The 19,548-nt window shown below is 39.4% G+C and overlaps 1 protein-coding gene across 1 annotated transcript in view; it reads left to right on the top strand.

Annotated features, from left to right (window-relative positions):
• Window positions 1-19,548, top strand: part of ADPRH (ADP-ribosylarginine hydrolase) — a 72,227-nt gene that overhangs the window by 23,518 nt on the left and 29,161 nt on the right. The window contains exons 6-9 of the mRNA XM_069069982.1: window positions 8,393-8,594; window positions 12,496-12,673; window positions 12,870-12,978; window positions 15,417-15,518. Of these exons, the coding sequence (XP_068926083.1) occupies window positions 8,393-8,594; window positions 12,496-12,673; window positions 12,870-12,978; window positions 15,417-15,518 (591 nt within the window). The remainder of the gene's footprint in view (window positions 1-8,392; window positions 8,595-12,495; window positions 12,674-12,869; window positions 12,979-15,416; window positions 15,519-19,548) is intronic.

Consider the following 19,548-nt stretch of genomic DNA (forward strand, 5'->3'; position numbering starts at 1 on the left):
CTCTCTCTCTCTCTCTCTCTCTCTCTCCCTTCTCTCTCTCTCTCTCTCTCTCTCTCTCTCTCTCTCTCTCTCTCTCTTTTCTCTCATTTCTCTCGTTTCTGTCTCTTTCTTCTCTGACTCTTTCTCTGTGTTTCCCTTTCTGTGTCTCTCTTCACTCTCATTCTCCCTCCCTCTCACACACAGTTGATAGAACAATTTCCCACAAGCATCACTTGCATCAGTCTTCCACCTTTAAGAAACTGCCCCCTTGCTACCTTAATCTAGTTGCCTGAAACTCCTCCGAGGCCTGGCATTTAAGTTCCTTTCCTCCCCTAAGCTCCCAGAACACAAACTCCCTGCCCTGTGGAGAAGGTCCATTTGGACCCTCTGCTCAAACCATGTTAACCTACTCACTATCTCTTCCACTTATTTGTTCCCACTTCCATGCTTTTGAGTGTGCTTCTACTTATTCCATTCCTGGAATCTCTGCTAGCTTCTCTTTGCCAATCTATGTTCTCTATGAACTTTTCCTCCAGGAAGCCTTCCATGATTGAACCCGGTTCATTCCATTATTTAAGATCTTGTCAACACTAAAGTTTTCAATATGCATTTGAATATTAATTTGAATTTCATGGTTTGTTTCTCTGTAAATGTTTTATTTTGTTCTTGCTTGAGAGTTGCTTTGTAGGACCTGGATTCAGATCTAAGTTCTGCCACATACTATTTGTGGGACCTCAAGCAAGTCTCTTCATTTCTTTGGGTCTCAGGTTTTTCATCTATTAAATGAGATGGTTGGACCAATGAGAGGATAGTTATACTTTCTCCTAACACAGAATTAGCACTGGAGTCAAGAGGATTTGAGCTCAAACCTGACCTTGGGCACTTACTAGCTGTATGAACCTGGGCTAGTCTCTTAACTCTGATTGCCTCCAAAAAAAAATCTTATCTCAAACCCTTATTGTGTGATTTTGGGAAAGCCATTTATCCTCCCTAGGTCTCAGTTTCCTCATTTGTAAGATGAGGGGTTTGGACTAGATCACTCTCTCTCTTTCTCTCTCTCCATACACATACATTAAAAATTTTAATTATAATTATGTATATACATGTAACTATATATTTATGTATAACTATATGTAACTATATATGTACATACATATATAGATAATTCAAAAGCAATATATACATATATTGTTCTATATTCATTTTCTCATTTGAGCTTCACAAAAAAACCTGTCAAAAGTTAGCTGAGATACTCCTGTTTCCATCTTATAAATAGGAAGACTGAAACCTGGAATTAAGTGACTTACCCAAGGTCACAGAGATTGTAAGCCCCAAAGTGGACATGGGGGACAGACTGAGATATGGAACTATTGTAGTAGCTTCCTATTTGGTCTCTGTGGATCAAGGCTCTCACCACTCTGCAGCCTCTGACATAGCTACAAAAGTGATTTTCCTAAAGCCCAGGTCTGACCATGTCACTCCTTTACTCAATAAATTACCTCTAGGATAAAATATTACCTTCTCTATTTATATTACAACCGCATTCTCCACTTAACCTTTCCAGCTTTATCATGCCTCAGTTCCCCTTTTTGTACCCTACAGTTGTGCCAATTTTCCCTTCTTGCTGTTTTTCATAAAGGACACCCTATTTCTTACCTTTGTATCTTTCCATTGACTGTGATTTATTTCTGGAATGCCTTATCTCTTCACCCCACTGCTTAAAATTCCTTCTTTCCTTCAAAACTCATTTCCAGTGCCACCTTCTATATGAAGCCTTTCCAGATTCCCTCAGCTCCATTTATATCCTATAGCCTCTTAAATTACTTAGTTTTATTTTTGCAGATACATGGTTGTTGTGTACCCTGTGTATTTCCATTGTCTAGTACCTAGCAGACACAATAAATGCTTGTTAATCCTTAAATAACTTTCTTATTTTTTTTTTTTTTTGCCTTTTGGAGGGCAATTGGGGTTAAGCAACTTGCCCAAGGTTACACAGCCAGGTGTTTCTGGGTGGATGCTGAGTGTCTGAGCCCTGGAGCTGGTGCTCTTACTCGCTGTGCTACCTGGCTGCTGCCCCCCCCCCCCCAACTTTCTTATTCTTAATACCAAACAAACAAGCCTTCACTTTATGTTGCCATTCCTTTAAACTGTCATTTTGTGGCTCTCCAACCCTTCTAAGCCAAACTCCAAGAAAGAATTGGCTACACTTGTTGCCTCTTCTGTCTCACCACCCACTCACTTCTCATCTCTTCTTTTTTTTAATTTAAAAGCTTTATTAACTGCTGATTTACATCATTCGTTTCTGCCAGATTTTTGAGTTACAAATTTTCTCCCCGTTTTTCCCCCACCATCCCCCCAAAACAGCAGTCCTACAGGATATCCCCTACTCCAATCTGCTCTCTCCCATATTTTCTCTCCCATACCCGTTTCAACTTTTCCAGTGGATCTTTATGCCTCAGTGCCTGTATATCTTTTTTTCTTAATTACATGTAAGATGGTATTAATAATAGTATATATACATATATATATATATATACACACACACACACACGCACACACACACACACACACACATATATATATATATTTGAATATTTGATTTAAACTTTCAATTCCAGATTCATTCCCTACCCCCCCCCTGCCACCCACCCCCACTGGGGGGACAAGCAGTTCAGTATAGGTTGTACATGTGTGGCTAATGCAAAACAATAATATAGTAGATGTATTGTAAAAGACTGACTATATTTCCCTCCCTCCTATCCCACCTCACACTTGTTCTATTCTCTACTTTGATCCTGTCCCTTTTCAAAAGTGGGTGCTTCCAACTTCTCTCCCCCCCAGCCTACCCTCCCTTCCATCATCCCCCCTCACATCCCCTTCCCCCCCTATTCTCCTGGAGGGTGAGATCCCCTATTTAGTGTGTATTTCCCTCCCTTCTCAAGCCAGATTCAATAGGAATAAGGTTGACCTATTCCCTTTTGCCTTCCTATTCTTCCCCTCCATTGTAACCATTTTCCCTTGCCTCTTCTGTATGAGAGAGTTTGCCCCACTCTGTCTCTCCCCATCTCCTCTCATTATATTCCCCTCTCACCTCTTAATTTCACCTTTTAAGTATCATCCCTCCCTGTTAAATTGGTCCCATGCCCTCTATCTATGTATACCTGTAAACGTATATACACACATTCACATATGTATTCATATGCCCGCATACCCTCATATAAAGACATATATATATACATATATATATATATATATATATATATATATATATATATACATATATTTCTAATCCCTTCAATTACTGAGAAAAGTTTCATAGATTACAATTATTGTTTTTCCATGTAGAAATGTTAATAGTTCAACTTTGGCCAGGTGGCTCAGCGAGCAAGAGCACCGACTCCAGTTCTGGGATAACCCGGATCAAATCCGGGCCCAGACACTCAGCACCACACCCAGAAACAACAACTGGCCATGCAACCCCGAACAAGCCACTCAACCCTGATTGCTTAAAAAAAAAAAATAGTTCAACTTTGATAAGTTCCTTATGATTTCTTTTCCCTGTTTACCTTCTCATGCTACTCTTGCTTCTTGTATCTGAATGTCAAATTTTCTATTCAACTCTGGTTTTTTCAGCAAGAATGCTTGAAAGTCCTGTATTCCACTGAATGACCATATTTTCCCCTGAAACATGATACTCAGTTTTGCTGGGTAGGTGACTCTTGGTTTTAATCCTAGCTCCCTTGACCTCCGGAATATCACATTCCAGGCCCTTCGATCCCTCAGTGTAGAAGCTGCCAGATCCTGGGTTATCCTGATTGTGTTTCCACAATATTCAAATTGTTTCTTCCTGGCTGCTTGTAATATTCTCTCCTTAATCTGGGAATTCCAGAACCTGGCTATAATATTCCTAGGAGTTTTCTTTTTGGGATCTTTTTCAGGAGGTGATCGGTGGATTCTTTCAACCTCTATTTTGCCCTCTGGTTCTAAAACATCAGGGCAGTTTTCTTTGAGAACTTCCTGGAGGATGCTTTCCAGGCTCTTACTTTGGTCATGGCTCTCAGGCAGTCCAATAATTTTTAAATTATCTCTCCTGGATCTATTTTCCAGGTCAGTGGTTTTTCTCATCTCTTCTTGACCCCTAATAACTCTACGGAAACTCCTTTATCAAAAGTTACCAGTGATCTTTTCACTTAAAACTAATGTTTGTTTCTCAGTTTTGTCTTCTGTAGTTTTTGCTTGATGATCATTTTATTCTCACGGATATCAGGGCTTGATTTATTGTGTGTGCCAAGGGATATCAGTGATTTTGTCTCTATAAGAATCTATTGTACCCATCAGGGATATGCTGGTAAATGTTTAACAATGGAAGGAAGGAAGGAAGGAGAAGGAAGGAAGAAAAAGAAAGAAAGAAAGGAAGAAAGAAGGGAAGAAAGAAAGGAAGGAAGGAAGAGTATGTTCAACACACTTTTAATATTTAATCTGCATAATTAACAATTTCTTCATTACTTTCTTAAGTCTAGAAATCAACAATAAGTCAAGCCCTGATTTGTAGCATTTACTAATTTCCAAGGTGTAAATGTTCACACTGAAAATATAACAATCAGCTAAAAAACTGGTTCAGTTAGCTCCATCACACCTTTGTTCTTACTGAGTCTTAGTCCTTGTGCCCCTAAACTAACTGCTATGTGCAGAGATTGTTGGAGGTGAGAATTTAGGAACACTTTCAATTACTTTTTTCAAAAATATGTCTTTTTTCTTTATATCGCAGTCATTTCTGGAGAACATAAGTCTTTGCCCCATACCCAACATACCAAGTCCTCCCTTGGATAAAGAAAAAAAATTGAGCACAAACATTATGGCACCTGATGGCACCTGACAATGTAGATCATATTTTGCCCCAGCAGGAGGGATATTTTACTTCCTGTTCTCTGGAACCTTTACTAGTTTTTCTTCCTTTAAAAAAATCAGTTGTTATTTATTTAGTATTTGGGTTAGCATTACTCTTTTTTGTTTGGCCTTTTGGAGGACAATTGGGGTTAAGTAACTTGCCCAAGGTTACACGGCCAGTTTTTTTGGTGTGGGTGTTAAGTGTCTGAGGCTGGAACCAACCTGGGGTCCTCCTCACTCCTGGGCCGGCACTTTACTCACTGTGCCACCTAGCCACCCATTAACATATTTCTTTTTTTTTTCTTTTTGCCTTTTTTGAGGGCGATTGGGGTTAAGTAACTTGTCCAAGGTTACACAGCTAGTTTTTTTGTGTGTGTATATGTTAAGTGTCTGAGGCTGGAACCAAACTCAGGTCCCCCCGACTTTGAGGCTGGCGCTTTACTCACTGCACCACCTAGCTGCCACTTTAGCATGACTTTTGAAGTTGACTTGCTGTACATGTAGAAAATTTTCACAACTGATGTGTGTGTATGTGTGTGTGTGTGTGTCTATGTGTTGTGCAAAATCAGGTCCTGTAGGAGGGTTATGCATGGAAATATGCTATAGTCTTAAAGAGAGGAGAAGATGTGCTCATCAAAGAATTACTTCATAGTGTTTTGTATCAAGGAACTAAAAATTCTTGTAATAAAATAAATATTGCACCTAGAATCTTTGGTTCAAAAGAACAATTGTAGCCCATACAAATCAGGTGGTAACATGTGTGTGTGTTGGGGAGGGGGGTTGGATCACTTTACACCAGCTACTTAATGGGTGCCCAAAACAAGTATTATGCAGCATTCAGTATGCAAACAATAAATACGAGTTAAAAACCACAAGGAACCACCTTACCATTTTTCATTTCTAACTTTAGCAGGAGACTAAAGTATGGTCCTAGCTTTTACATTTCTGATTTATAGCTATTTCTTAGTCACTAACCAGATGAGGGATTTGGCCCTCTTGAAAAGTCCATCATACACGGCCCCATCATGCCCTTTAGACAGTTTTTATTGTTCAGTCATTTTAGTTGTATCCAAGTCTTCATGACCCCATTTGGGGCTTTCTTGACAAAGATACTGAAGTCGTTTGCCATTTCCTTCTCCAGCTCCTTTTACAGATGAGGCAGACAGGGGTAAGTGACTTGCCCAGAGTCACACAGCTAGTAAATGTCTGAGGCAGGATTGACTCCAGGAAGATGAGGTCTTCCTAACTCCAGGCCTGGTGCTCTACCCACTGTACCATCTAGCTGCCCTTTGCTTGGCTATATATGTTTGTAACAAGTTTTCTTCTTGCTTTTTCAACGTGGGGGAAAGAGGAGGTGAGAGGGACAGAATTCAGAGCCGAAAATAAAATAAAATAAAAATTTTAAAAGACATTCCCCAATTGATAGGCACATACTTTGTTTCCAGTTTTTTTTTTGTTATTATAAGCTATGAATATTTTGCTGTATATTAGACTTTGTTTATGCATTAAATCTTTCCTGATCCTTGTAGCTAGCTGTGAGTGCCCTAGTTCCCATAATAATCTTGTATTCTTTTTGCATATTTTCTCTATACACATGTTAATATGTAGGAATGGAAAAGGCAATGGATTTGGATTCAAAGCATATAGGTTTGAATCTTTATTGAGTTCCTTACTCTTCCTATGACCACAGTCAAGCCTCTTAACTTCTCTAGGTGTAGGTGTTTCATCTACAAAATAAAGGGGTTAAACTAGATTTCCCCCCCAAATAATCATATGTTGTCTCTTCTATTGAAGGTAAGCTCCTCTGGGGCAGGGACTACTTAACTTGTTCCTTTGTATCCCCTGCACTTATCATGGTGTCTGACAGGTAATTTTATTGTTGTTCAGTTGTGTCAAGTCCAACTCTTCTTGACCCCATTTGGGGTTTTCTTGGCAAAGATACTAGAGTGGTTTACTATTTCCTTCTTCACCTCATTTTACAGATGAGGAAACTGAGGCAAACAGGGTTCAGTGACTTTACCAGGGTCAAACAGCTAGTGTCTGAGGCCAGATTTGGACTCAGGAAGATGAGTCTTTCTGACTCCAGGCCTGGCTCTCTATCCACTTAAGCCATCTAGCTGGCATATAATAGACACTTAGTAAATGTTTATTAATTGACTTTTGGTTGGTATACATTTTAGTGAGGCATTGTGGTACAATGGAATAAGTGTTTGATTAGGAATCAGAGTATCTTGGTTCAAACCCTAGTTCTGTTTTTTAAAAAAAAACAACTGTGTGATCTTGGGCAAGTCACTTAATCTCTGGGTCTTCGTTTTTTCATCTGTAAAATATGAGGGTTGGGCCAGTTAATCTCTAAGTTTCCTTCCAGCTCCAAGTCTATGATCCTGTGATCTAATGATGACTCTGTACTAGAGAGTCATGGAATAAGAGTGGTAAGAGAAATACAAATGAAAACAATTCTAAAGTTCCTCCTCATGCTCATCAGTTTGGCAAAATGATTTTTAAAAAAGGAAGATAGCAGCTGCTGGAAAGGATATGAGAGGAAGAGAACACTAATACACTGGTGGTGGAGCTGTGAATTGATCCGATCATTCTGGAAAGCGATTTATAACTATATCTTAACAATCATTAAACAATGAACAATGCCCTTGGACATAACAATACCACTACTAGGCTAATAACCGAAAGAGATCAAAGAAAGAAGAAGTGGAGTCATATGTAAAAAATGTTCATAGCAGTGGTTTTTTTTTTTTTTTTTGCAGTGGAAAAAAAATGGAAACAAAGTATGTGCTTATCACCTAAGGGGATGGCTGAATGGATGGTGGTATATGAATTAATGGAGTTTTGTTGTGCTGTAAGAAATGGCAAAAGGAATGGTTTCAGAGTAACATAAGATAACTTTTATAAACTGATGCAAAGTGAAGTGAGCAGAACCAAAAGAGTAATTTATTCAATGTCCACATCATTGTAAAAAGTAGAATAAGTTTGAAAGACCTAATAATTCTGATCAATGAAATGATTAATTATGATTCCTGATGATTGATGATGAGGTATGCTTCCCAGTCCTTGATAGAAAGGTGATATGCTTACCAGTGGAGCAGAATGAGATGCACACTGTGTATTATTTTGCTTAACTATACTTATTTGTTACAAGGGAAGACTTTTTTGAAGGCAGACAGGAAAAAGTAATAGTGATTCCTCCTTCCCCCCTGCCCCAAAAAGGGAAAAGATAAGAAAAAAATGCCAAAAAAGGTTTTAAAAAAATAAACCACAGGCAGAACAGAATGAAGTTCAGAGCGAGACAAAGACGCAGGATAACTTTGGAATTAACATGTTGAATTTATTTTATATTTTTAAAAGACTGTACTTCATATTCCTTTTTGCATAGAGAAATGTTTGTTGATGCTTGCCAAATTCATAATATTTACAAATTTATGTAAACCTTAAACATATAACCCTTTATTCTTTTCTTTGTCTTCTAAAGCATGAATAAATAGCTTTTAAGCTTCTTGGTTTTCTTCCACAGGTCGTGAACTTCCCCTTGTACACCAGAAATGCTCTGACTTTCAGAATGCCAATTTGCTACGGGGCACCAACCTTAACGTTCAATTCCTTCTCTTCACTCCTTTGGATCCTAGCTGTGGGAAGCTGGTAAGAGAAAGCAGTGACCTTCAGAATTTTGGATTCAACACCTCTCTGGAAACCAAGTTAATTATTCATGGATTCAGGTAAAAATAAAGAGGTCAACAGGAGCTCCCTAAAGAGTCCACACTTAGACCCACATTTTTACTTGATAATAAGTAGTATTGTGCTCAATGGTACCATGAAAATACAATGGAAAAAGAGTAGAGAAAAGAGGGAATGGACTGACTGACCACCTGTTCAAATACTCACAATTTTAACAGTGCTTTATATATACACACATACATATAATATTACCAGTTCCTGAAGAGTTACATATAACATAACCTTTCTGGACCTCAATTTCCTCACCTATAAAATGGGGGTGTTGGATTAAATCATCTCAAAGATCCCTTCCATCCAATCATCTGCCAAAGTAATTTTTTTTTTTTTAAGCAATTGGGGTTAAGTAACTTGCTCAAGGTTGCACGGCCAATTATTTCTGGGTGTGGTGCTAAGTATCTGAGCCCGGATTCGATCCCCAGGTCATCCTGACACTGGGGCCGGTGCTCTTACTCACTGTGCTACCTGGCAGCCCCCAAAGTAATTTTTCAAAGTGATTTTTCATATCTGACTATCATGTCACCACCACCTCCCTCTCCTCCAAACTCAATAAACTTTAGTGGCTCCCTATTAACTCAAGTATCAAATAGAAATTCTTTTGGCTTTTAAATATATTTATATTTATAAATGCTATAAATATAAAAAAAAGCTGAAGGCTTTTAAAGCCCTTCACAGTCCAGTCCCTTCCTACCATCCCAATCTTCTTACACATTGCTTCCTTCCCCTCCTTTCTTCACTTCGTAGCTTCCCTGACTTACTTCAAGGCTCAGTTAAAAACCTACCTTCCCTAGACAACCTTTCCTGATAGGCTCTCTGAAAATGACTTGTTTTGTGGGTTTCATTTTCATTATCCTGGAAGAACAGGATTCCCTTTGATGCTGCTATGGCATAGTGGAAAAAGCAATGGACTAGAAACAGGGGTATTAAAGAGCTATAGAAATGCCAGTTGTCGTTAATATTGTCACTATTACTATTATTAGCTTATAGTTACCAGGCCTCCAGTCTGGTGATAACTGTAATGGTAATGGTAATTTGAAGATCTTCCCTTCCCCTTCATAGGCCTAAGGGAATTTGAAGATCTTCCCTGACTCCTAATAGATCAAATGTAATCACATGGAGCCTGTGGTAGGAGGAGTTTCCTGAAGGGTGGAGCAGAGCCCACAGGAAGCTGGGAGTCAGAGCAGTTAGATGGAGGGAGGAGAGAGAACACAGGCAAGGAGATAGCTAGGCTCCTGAGTATTTGTGGGAAGGCTAAAGGATGGCGTGGCTTCCTGCTGTGTTATGGCATATTGACTTCTTTGTTGTTATGATGGATTCAGTTTTCTGGTTTTGGGATTTGACTTTCTGGTGTCTGAATAAATGTTTTTGCTTCTGTCTTCTATATGTTTTCTCTCTTTTATATGTTTGCTTCTGTCTGTTATAATTTGCGATTCAGAACTGTGCCAGCATAGTCATAGTCACTATTGGTGCTATAAATATTGCATTGGCACTATAATAACTTAATTTCCTGAAACTTTCACTGCATTCCTGCTAAGTTCATGCAATATTTATGAACCAATACAGGGGTATGTTGGTAAACATTTAGCCACCAGCCTCTCTAAGAGAAAATATATGAACACATGCTTTTTAGAATTATTACTGAGTTGTAAATGCTTTCATGGAAAATGTAATAATTACCTTTCAGTTTGAGCTAGACAGCATACCCTTGATTAGAACTTAGATAATTATTGATAATTGGAGCTTGAAGGAACTGTGGAGATCATCTGATCAAATTGTCTCATTTTACAGATACAGACATTAAAGTGACCAATACTAGGTTATGTAGGCAGAATAATAGCAGGAACAAACCTAGTTCCCCTGGCTCCAAGTTCAGTCCTTCTCCTGAGCTATATAGAAGGCCTAGAAGTCAGTTCTAGCTCCATTTATTACTAGCTAGGTCACATTGAAGTCACTTAACCTGTCCTGGAAAGTGTCCTGAAGATGACCAGGATGCTGAAGGGCTTCAAAATCATTCTCTATGGTGATTGGTGGAAGTATCTGTAGCTGCTCATCCTGGAGAAGAAAAGCCTTAGAAGACATGATAGCCATCTTCAAGTATATAAAGGATTGTCCTGTGAAAGAAGGACTCAAATGGCCCCAGAAAGAATAACTAAGAGCAATGAGTAAAAGGCAGAGATGTAGACTTAGGCTCAGTATAAGGGAAAACATGCCTCAGGAATCCCAACTAGGTTCTGGTTGGACTAGATGGCCTCTGGGGCAGGGGCATGCTGGTGTTTAACTGATTCTTCCCCCTCAAAACCACATGATGCATTTTAAATTTGACTTGCATTGTTAACATTTTTTCCATCATTTCCTTAGGTTTAGACAATCAACAAAACAATAAATCATGCCCTGATTTGTAGCATTTGCCTATTTCCAAGGTGTAAATGCTCACAATGAAAAGTTAATGAACTGCTCAAGATGGTAAGAGCTGACTAATACAATCTTGCTCTGAGTTTGGGATTTGTTTTCTCATCTGTAAAATGGGGATAATTTTGTCCCACCTAATTTACAGAAATATTGTCAGGATCAAGTAATACAGTATGTACAAAAACTCTTTTCCAACTGTAATTTGCTATTAGTATTATTTCTGTAACATTTTTAGACAATCAATCAATAAGGATTTGGTAAATACCTACTATGTGCGAGCCATTGTACTAGGCATGCAAAGACAAAAATGAAATAGTCCCTGCCCTCAAGGAGCTTACATTCTATTCATAAATATTACATATATATAATATTTGGGGGGTGGAGAGGAGAAGGGAACAAGCATTTATTACATGCCTACTATGTGCCGGGCACTGTGCCATGCACTTTTACAAATTTTTCATTTGATCAAGGCACTAGTAACTGGGGAGATCAGGAAAGGCTTCATGTAAAAGGTAGCTCTTGAACTGAGTATGGAAATGAGCTACCAAACCTTAAGTGGTAGAAGGGAGGAGGGTGTGGGGAACAGTTGGTACAAAGGTGGGAGAGAGTGTACATTGTGTGAACAGCCAGAAAGCCATTTGGGCTGGACACCAGAGTGTGTGAAGGGGAATATAAGGGCAAGGGAGGTTGGAGACTGAAAAGGGCTTATTTGCTAGATGTGGGATTATTATTGTTATTCAATTCTGTCTGACTCTTCGTGACCTCATTTAGGGTTATCTTAGTAAAGGTACTGGAATGGTTTGCCATTTATTTCTCCAGCTCATTTTACAAATGAGGAAACTGAGGCAAACAGGGTTAAGTGGCTTGCCCAGGGTCACACAGTTAGTGAGTGTCCGAGGCTGAATTTGAAATCAGCTCTTCCATGTCCGGTGCTCTGTCCAGTGTGCCACCTAGCAAGGGAGTGCAATGGAGAGAGCATGGGGCCTGGACTCAGGTGAGGGATGACTAAGAGAAATCTGAATATTTATCAGCAGTAGAATACAAATTCATTCACCTGGCATTTGCACTGAGTATCTCCTGTTTAAAGACAGATAGGTGGCCCAGTGCTGGGCCTAAGTCAGGAAGACTCATGTTTGGGAGTTCAGATCTCACTAAGCACTGCTATATTTCATATTAACCTTCCACCCTTTCTTTTTTATTTTTATTTTTGAGGGTAGGGCAATTGGGGTTAAGTGACTTGCTCAAGGTCACACATCTAGTAAGCGTTAAGTGTCCGAGGCTGGATTTGAACTCAGGTCCTCCTGACTCCAGGGTGGGTGCTCTATTCACTGCGCCACCTAGCCACCCTTATTCTAACCTTTCTTTATCTGGATTTTCTTCCTTGGTTTGGGGTCTTGTAATGCAATCAACCTTGTAATGGGTCCCAGTTTGGAAGGAAGGTGTTTTTTTTTAATTTCTTTTTACTACCTCCCATAGGGCATTAGGAACCAAGCCATCTTGGATTGATAAATTCATCCACACTCTTCTGCGTGTGGCAGATGTGAATGTGATTGCAGTTGACTGGGTTTATGGATCCACGGGTGTTTATTACTCAGCTGTGGACAATGTGATAAAACTCGGTCTGGAAATCTCCCAATTCATCAGCAATCTACTGGTAAGACACAAGTTTGTGTATAGGGTGAGGTGGGGGCACATAAGGCAGGGAGTGGGGGTGTTAACACTTTGAATTATGAAGCCTTCCTTGTGTTGGATCTCCAAGGGTGTGGACTTGCTGAAGAAGTACTTGCCATGTGTTGAGCTGGTGAGCCCTGACTTGACTTGGCCAGCTCATTCCAGATATCCCATTGCAGGTGCTTGGTGTTTCAGAGTCATCTATCCACATCATTGGGGTCAGCCTTGGAGCACATGTTGGGGGAATGGTAGGATATTTCTATAAAGGCCAGCTGGGAAGGATAACAGGTAATATTCTATCTTGGCTTTGGATCAGTCACTCGATGTTTGGGAACAGTCCCATTAGACTGTGAGCTCCTTCCTTGAGAACAGGAACTGTCTTTTAGCTCAGAGCCTAGCAGGTGTTTAATAAATATTTGTAGTCTGATTAACGGGCAGTACTAACAATCCTGAATATGACTGAGGTAAGGAGAAGAGATTATAATAGCACATTGCTGATTTTAAACTAATAATTCCTTTTAAAACAATGTTATTTTATTATATAACAACATAAACCAATATGGATTGGTAGATTAGAGGGCTGGCCCTAGAGTCTGGAAGACCTGATGACCCTGGGCAAATTTTTTTTTGTTGTTTTTGGAGGGCAATTGGGGTTAAGTGACTTGCCCAAAGTCACATGGCTAGTAAGTGTGTCAAGTGTCTGAGGCCGCATTTGAACACAGATCCTCCTGACTCCAGGGTCAGTGGTCTATTTACTACTCCACCTAGCCACCCCCAGGCAAATTACTTAACCACTTGGTGCCTGAGGAAAACTTTCTAAGATTTTGTGTTTTAGAGAAGGTGTTGATCTATATTTGTAGAAGAATTTTTCATTGGGAGCTTCCTTCACTGATGAAATAATAGTTCTGGTAAAAAAAAAAAAATACACACATACATAGCATGTATATGTCTACATATATTTATATTATATACATGTACACATAAATAGATATGTATATAGACATATGTAGGATATATATGTGTATATATAGATAAGTATTATATGAAAAGCTGCAATTGTAATCAGAATCACCAATATAGAGTTGGAGGAGAGCTCAGAGGCCATAAATCTAAGATTCATTTTTATTTGAGAAAATTAAGGCCCAGGGAATTTTATTGACTTCCTTAAGATCACACACATAGTAAGTGGTAGAGTTGGGGCTCAAACCCAATGCCTTTGACTCCAAAATCCATTTCCTTCCCACTACGCCAAACACCTTCACTAGAACCATTTCATCAGTCTTTGTGGTCTAGGAGCACGTCAGAGGAAGAAGTCAGGATTTTGAGTCAGAGAGCCAGAATCAGCGTTCTGAAACATATGACCTATATAACCCTGGGCCATTTAATTATACAAACATTTATTAAGTGCCTCTATGTGCAAGGCAAGGCAGCTAAGTGGACCAGTGGATAGAGCCCTGGGCTTGGAAACAGAAAGACTCATCTTACTGAGTTCAATTCTGGCCTCAGACTCTTCCTAGTTGTGTGATCCTGGGCAAGTCACTTAACCCTGTTTGCCTCAGTTTCCTCATCGGCAAACTGAGCTGGAAATGGCAAATCACACCAGTGTCTTTGTTAAGAGAACTCCAAATGAGATCGGGGGAGTCAGACATGACTGGACAACAACAAAATGTGCAAGGCATCACTGGGGATACAAAGTTTTTAAAATGACTTAGTTCTTGCCCTCAAAGCATTTACATTCTATAGTCAAGTTCCTTAAACTCTCTAGGCCTCAGTTTATTTTTTACTAAAATAGTGGGGTTAGACTAAGTCATCTCTCAGATTTAGGTCCTTTTAGCTCTAAATCCTATAACACTCTAGTGGAGAGAGAACTACACTTGTATGCAGAAGATCGGGGTTTGAGTCCTTGGCTCTGGCACTTACCAGCAAGCTTTGTCACAATATCTCTGAATTTCAGTTTCTTCATCCATAAAATGGATAGAGTAGGGATTGGTACTCTATATTCCAGGGCTATTATCAGGAAAATGATTTGCAAACCTTAAAAGATTACATAAAATGTGACATTATTTTATTTTACTTTATTTGCTTTTTTGGAAGGCAATTGGGGTTAAGCAACTTGCCCATGGTCACATGGCTAGTTTTTTTGTGTGTGTTAAGTGTCTGAGGCCAAATCTGAACTCAGGTCCTCCTGACTCTAGGGCCAGTGTTCTACTCACTCCGCCACCTAGCTGCCCCTGTGACATTATTTTTATTCAGTAGCAGGTTAAGTCATTCTAATTTTATAAATACAGAAAAAGAGGAAGCAACAAGAGTCCCAAATTAATTTTAATAAGGGAAGTATCTGAAGTAAGTTTAATTCTAAACTAGTTCTCTCCCAAACAATAATGAATGAGATCTTTTCAAACGGGCTTCCTTGAGGTGCGGTCTAATGGTACCTTTCTGCAGCATGGGGTGAAAAGGGAAGGAAGAATCTCTAGGACACTGCTATTGCTCCCCTTTAAATTTTCTGCCCTAGATAGTGCCTTAGTTTCCCCAACCTAGTTTTAGTTATCCTCTCAGCTGTTATCACTGAATCTTCATCAAAAGACTCTACAATCTTCAAGAAAGTAAAATTCAATTTCTTAGACCCAAGATGCATAGCTCTAGAAGCTACAACAATCACAGTTTCTTGATGGTATTACACTGGTGGTAGGGGAAGGTGTTTCTGAAATCAATGCTTTCATTTGTAGGGCTGGATCCTGCAGGTCCAGAGTACACTAAGGCCAGCCTTGAAGAACGACTGGATCCTGGGGATGCTTTATTTGTGGAAGCGATTCACACAGATACAGACAGTAAGTTGTGGAATCTTTCCTTCTGGTCTCAGGCATAGTAGGGGGGGGACCCAGAAGAGCTGAGTGCTGGCTATGACTTTGCTACTAACTAGATCTATGACCTAGGGTAAGTCACTTGGCCTTCGTGGGTCTCAGTTTCCTCATCTGTTAAATGGAAGGAAGGGACAGGGTTGGATTAAATAAGGGTGGGGGACTTTCAGCCTTGAGGCCACAAGTGGCCCTCTAGATCCTCAAGGGCAGCTGTTTGACTTAATTCCTCTAGATCCTCAAGTGTGACCCTTTGACTGAATCCAGTTGGGATCCAAAGGGCTGCACTTGAGGATCTAGAAGTCTACATGTGACCTTGAGGCTGCAGGTTCCCCACCCTTGGACTAGATGATCTCTAAGGAGCCTTCTAGTTATAAAATTCTCTAATCACTGAAGCAAGTATTTTTATTTTTCTCTCTCAGTAGGTAGGAATATTCTCATTCATAGACTAGAAATGTTTCCTTGGAATCCTTGCTCTCTGACTCAAGCACAAACCCTGTGCTGATATTTGTAAGTGGGAGGGAAGAGGAGAGAAAGCAGGCATAGCATTTTTAGAAAGTCACTGCTTTTTCTCTGTTGATGGATTCTGTGGTTTGGGGGATTCCATCAACACAACAGCCTTCTGTGTCACCAAGACACTCACTGAAAAAATGAGCTCAGGCCTTGATTCCAGTGAAGAGAGTGGTGATTTGTAGCCTCCATAGTGACTTGCTGAGAGGCAACATGCTACAGTGAAGACAGGGCTAGCCTGGGAATCCTGTCTCTGATACATATTGGATATATGACCCAGGGGAGTCACTTATCCTCTGAGTACCCAGACAGCTCTCTAAGATGGTTATGTACAGATGTGTTGTCTATCTGGATCACTGGAGTTTTCTTCCAAGTTGATGAAATCACAGGTTTGGGGTTGGGAAGAAAAAGAATTGACTGCTAGAGTAGTGCCGTGGTAGCCACAATTACCTACTTAAGCACTAAATAAATTAGAATTGTACTGGTAGGGAACAAAATATGCGAGCATTATTCATCATTTCCATTCTTATCTCTGATCCCAAAAGATAGGAGCTTGAGTTTCTTTCTCTTCCGGTAAAAAGCAATCACTCTTAATACCAGAGAATATTAGAGCTGGGAAAGTCCTTAGAGATCAACTATTCCCATGCCATTATTTTACAGCTAAAGGAATTGATCCAGGCCTATGCCCCTCGATTTTGCCAAGTGGACAAACCCTTCTTTCCCTAAATTTAGTAAGTAGGTGACTTGTCGACTACTCACTTATTTCATCAAGGACTCTCACCTCTCAGATCCATATTTCAAAGCTCAACTCAACTCAAGCAGCATTTATTAAGCACGACTATATACAAGGTGCCAGAGAATACAAAGACAAAAATAATGGGTTTTGTTCTCAAGGAGTTAATGTCCTATTGGATATTGGCTGATATCTCTTCCCTGGTTGTCTGAAAGAAGTCACTGCCAGGACACCACACCAAAGAGCAAAGGATGCAAAAGTCTGAGCAGCAATGATGATGATTGAGGACCAAGGCTCTCACTATTCTCAACCTTTTGCATTCACTTCTTTCAACTGCTCTGAATACAGGCAGAAGAGCACTGGAGAAGAATCTCTGCTCTGCTGTTTACAGGTTTTTTTTAGAATAAAACAAATTATTCCAAAGCTCCTCTTGCCCTTTCTCTCTCGGAGGAGGAATAAGGGAGTGAAGAGAAAAACAATTTCTTTTTTTTTTTGCTTTTTGGAGGGCAATTGGGGTTAAGTGACTTGCCCAAGGTCACATGGCTAGTTTTTGTGTTAAATGTCTGAGGCTGGATTTGAACTCAGGTCCTCCTGACTCCAGGGCTGGTGCTCTATTCACTGTGACACCTAGCCGCCCCATGAGAAAAACAATTTCTAATTCAATATGTCAACATACAATGAGTTGGGGTAACCCCTCCAACCCTGACCCTTGTAGTAGGCACTAAATGTATGTTCAGTTCAAGGGAATCTCATGATAGCATGTAAGTCTCCACTCCACTAAGTTCAAGTGTTAGCTCTGCCTTTGTGACTTTGGGTGGGTCACTTAACTTCTGGGAGCCTCATTTTCCTCATTTGCAAATTTGGGAGTAAGAGATAAGTTGGCCCCTTCTACCTGTAAATGATTCAATGAGACAATGTGGAAATATACTCTAGCTGTCCCTCTGAGTGGGAATCATCAGCAAGTGTGCAACTGATTCATAAACATCTCATTGAAAATCAGAAAAGGAATAGGAGATAATAGTAAAGGAAAGTAGCTTTTAACAGCATGTCCTTTGCTACCTCTATGCATGGAAATATCTGCCAGAGTGCTGATGAACATTTAACAACTGGCTCTCCAGGGGGGAAAACTATGGTCAACATATTTTAAGTTTAATTTGCATTGTTAACATTTTCTCCAACACTTTTTAAAAAATAAATTTTTATTGATATCTTATGTTTCTTATCATTATAGTTATCCCAAATAACCCTCCCAGAGAATCATCTCACAAAATAAATAGTAATTTTTAGAGATGGGAAAAAATTAGCACAACTAATTAATACATTGAAAAAGTCTGAAAACATGTGAAATGTGTAACACCTGTGGACCTTGCACTTCCATGAAGGGGTGGGTTGGAGGGGTGTCTTCTCATATCTCTTCAGTTGAGTCCTGATTGATATTTATAATTCTATTACATTTACTTTTGATTTTTTTTGCATGTCTTTTTTTCATTTACATTGCTATAGTCATTGTGTATGTTGTTTTCTTGACTCCTTAATTCATTATGCATCAGTTCATGAAGATCTCTCCGTGTTTCTCTGTATTTATCACACATGTCAATGCTTACAACACAATAACATTCCATTCCCCAGTCAATGGGCATCTACTTTGTTTCCAATTCTTTTGTTGTTATTGTTGTTTAGTTGTTTCCAACTCTTCATGACTGCTTCTGGGAGTTTTCTTGGTAAAGATAATGCATTGGTTTTGCCATTTCCTTCTTCAGCTCGTTTCACAGATGAGGAAACTGAGGCCAACAGGGTTAGGTGATTTGCTCAGAGTCCCACAGGTAGTAAATGTCTGAGGCTGGATTTGAACTCAGGAACAAGAGTCTTTTTGATTGGTGCTCTATCTACTGTGCCACCTAGGTGCCCCTTCTAACTCTTAACTATCCCCAAAAGTGATGCTAAAAATATGTTGGTGTGTATAAATACTTTCTTTTTATCAATGTACTAATAGAGTCCCTGGTTCAAAGGGTATGGGAGTTTAAAATAATTTTATTTGAATAATTCCAAATTGTTTTCTAAAATGGTCACACCATTTCACAGCTCCACCAAAAATGAATGCTGCAGTGATCATTCCACAACCCTTCAAACATTGATTATTGCCATTTTGGGGTCATTTTTGCCAATTTTCACATACGAAGTGAAGCCTTTGGGTTATTTTTATTTGCATTCCACTTACTACTAGTGATATAGAACATTCTTTCATGTGATAGTGAACACTTTGCAATTCTTTTTTGGAGAACTGTTCATATCCTTTAGCCACTTATCTATTGGAAAACAGCTAGTAGTCTCCTATATATTTATTAATTGTTTACATATCTTACATACTAAACCTGTATCATAAAAACTTGATCGAAGATTTTTTTTTTCCAACAACTTCCTTTCTTATCCCATATACATTAATGTTGACTGTTGTTTTGGTAATGGGAAAGAGGAAGATCTTCCTTGCCCATTAATAGGCTTCAAGTGGAACCCATTAAAGGAAACTTGATTAGGGAAGACTTGTTCAGTAGGAAGGCCCACAGTTTTTGTTAATTTGTTTGTCACTGGGTTGTGAGGGTTGCGATACCCTCTGGCTCTATAAAGGGTATATAATACTCTGAGGTTAACATTTTGCTTTGGAGCTCACCCACTGGAAGAGTATTCTTGTGATTTGACCAGATGAGACTCTGGGTAGTCGTTAAAAAGCTCCCCCACCCCCCACTGGATTTGAAAAACCCA

Source organism: Petaurus breviceps, unplaced genomic scaffold (assembly GCF_028583685.1).
Source record: "Petaurus breviceps papuanus isolate PSGF00001 unplaced genomic scaffold, PetGlider_PUasm1.0 90792, whole genome shotgun sequence".
Taxonomy (NCBI): domain Eukaryota; kingdom Metazoa; phylum Chordata; class Mammalia; order Diprotodontia; family Petauridae; genus Petaurus; species Petaurus breviceps.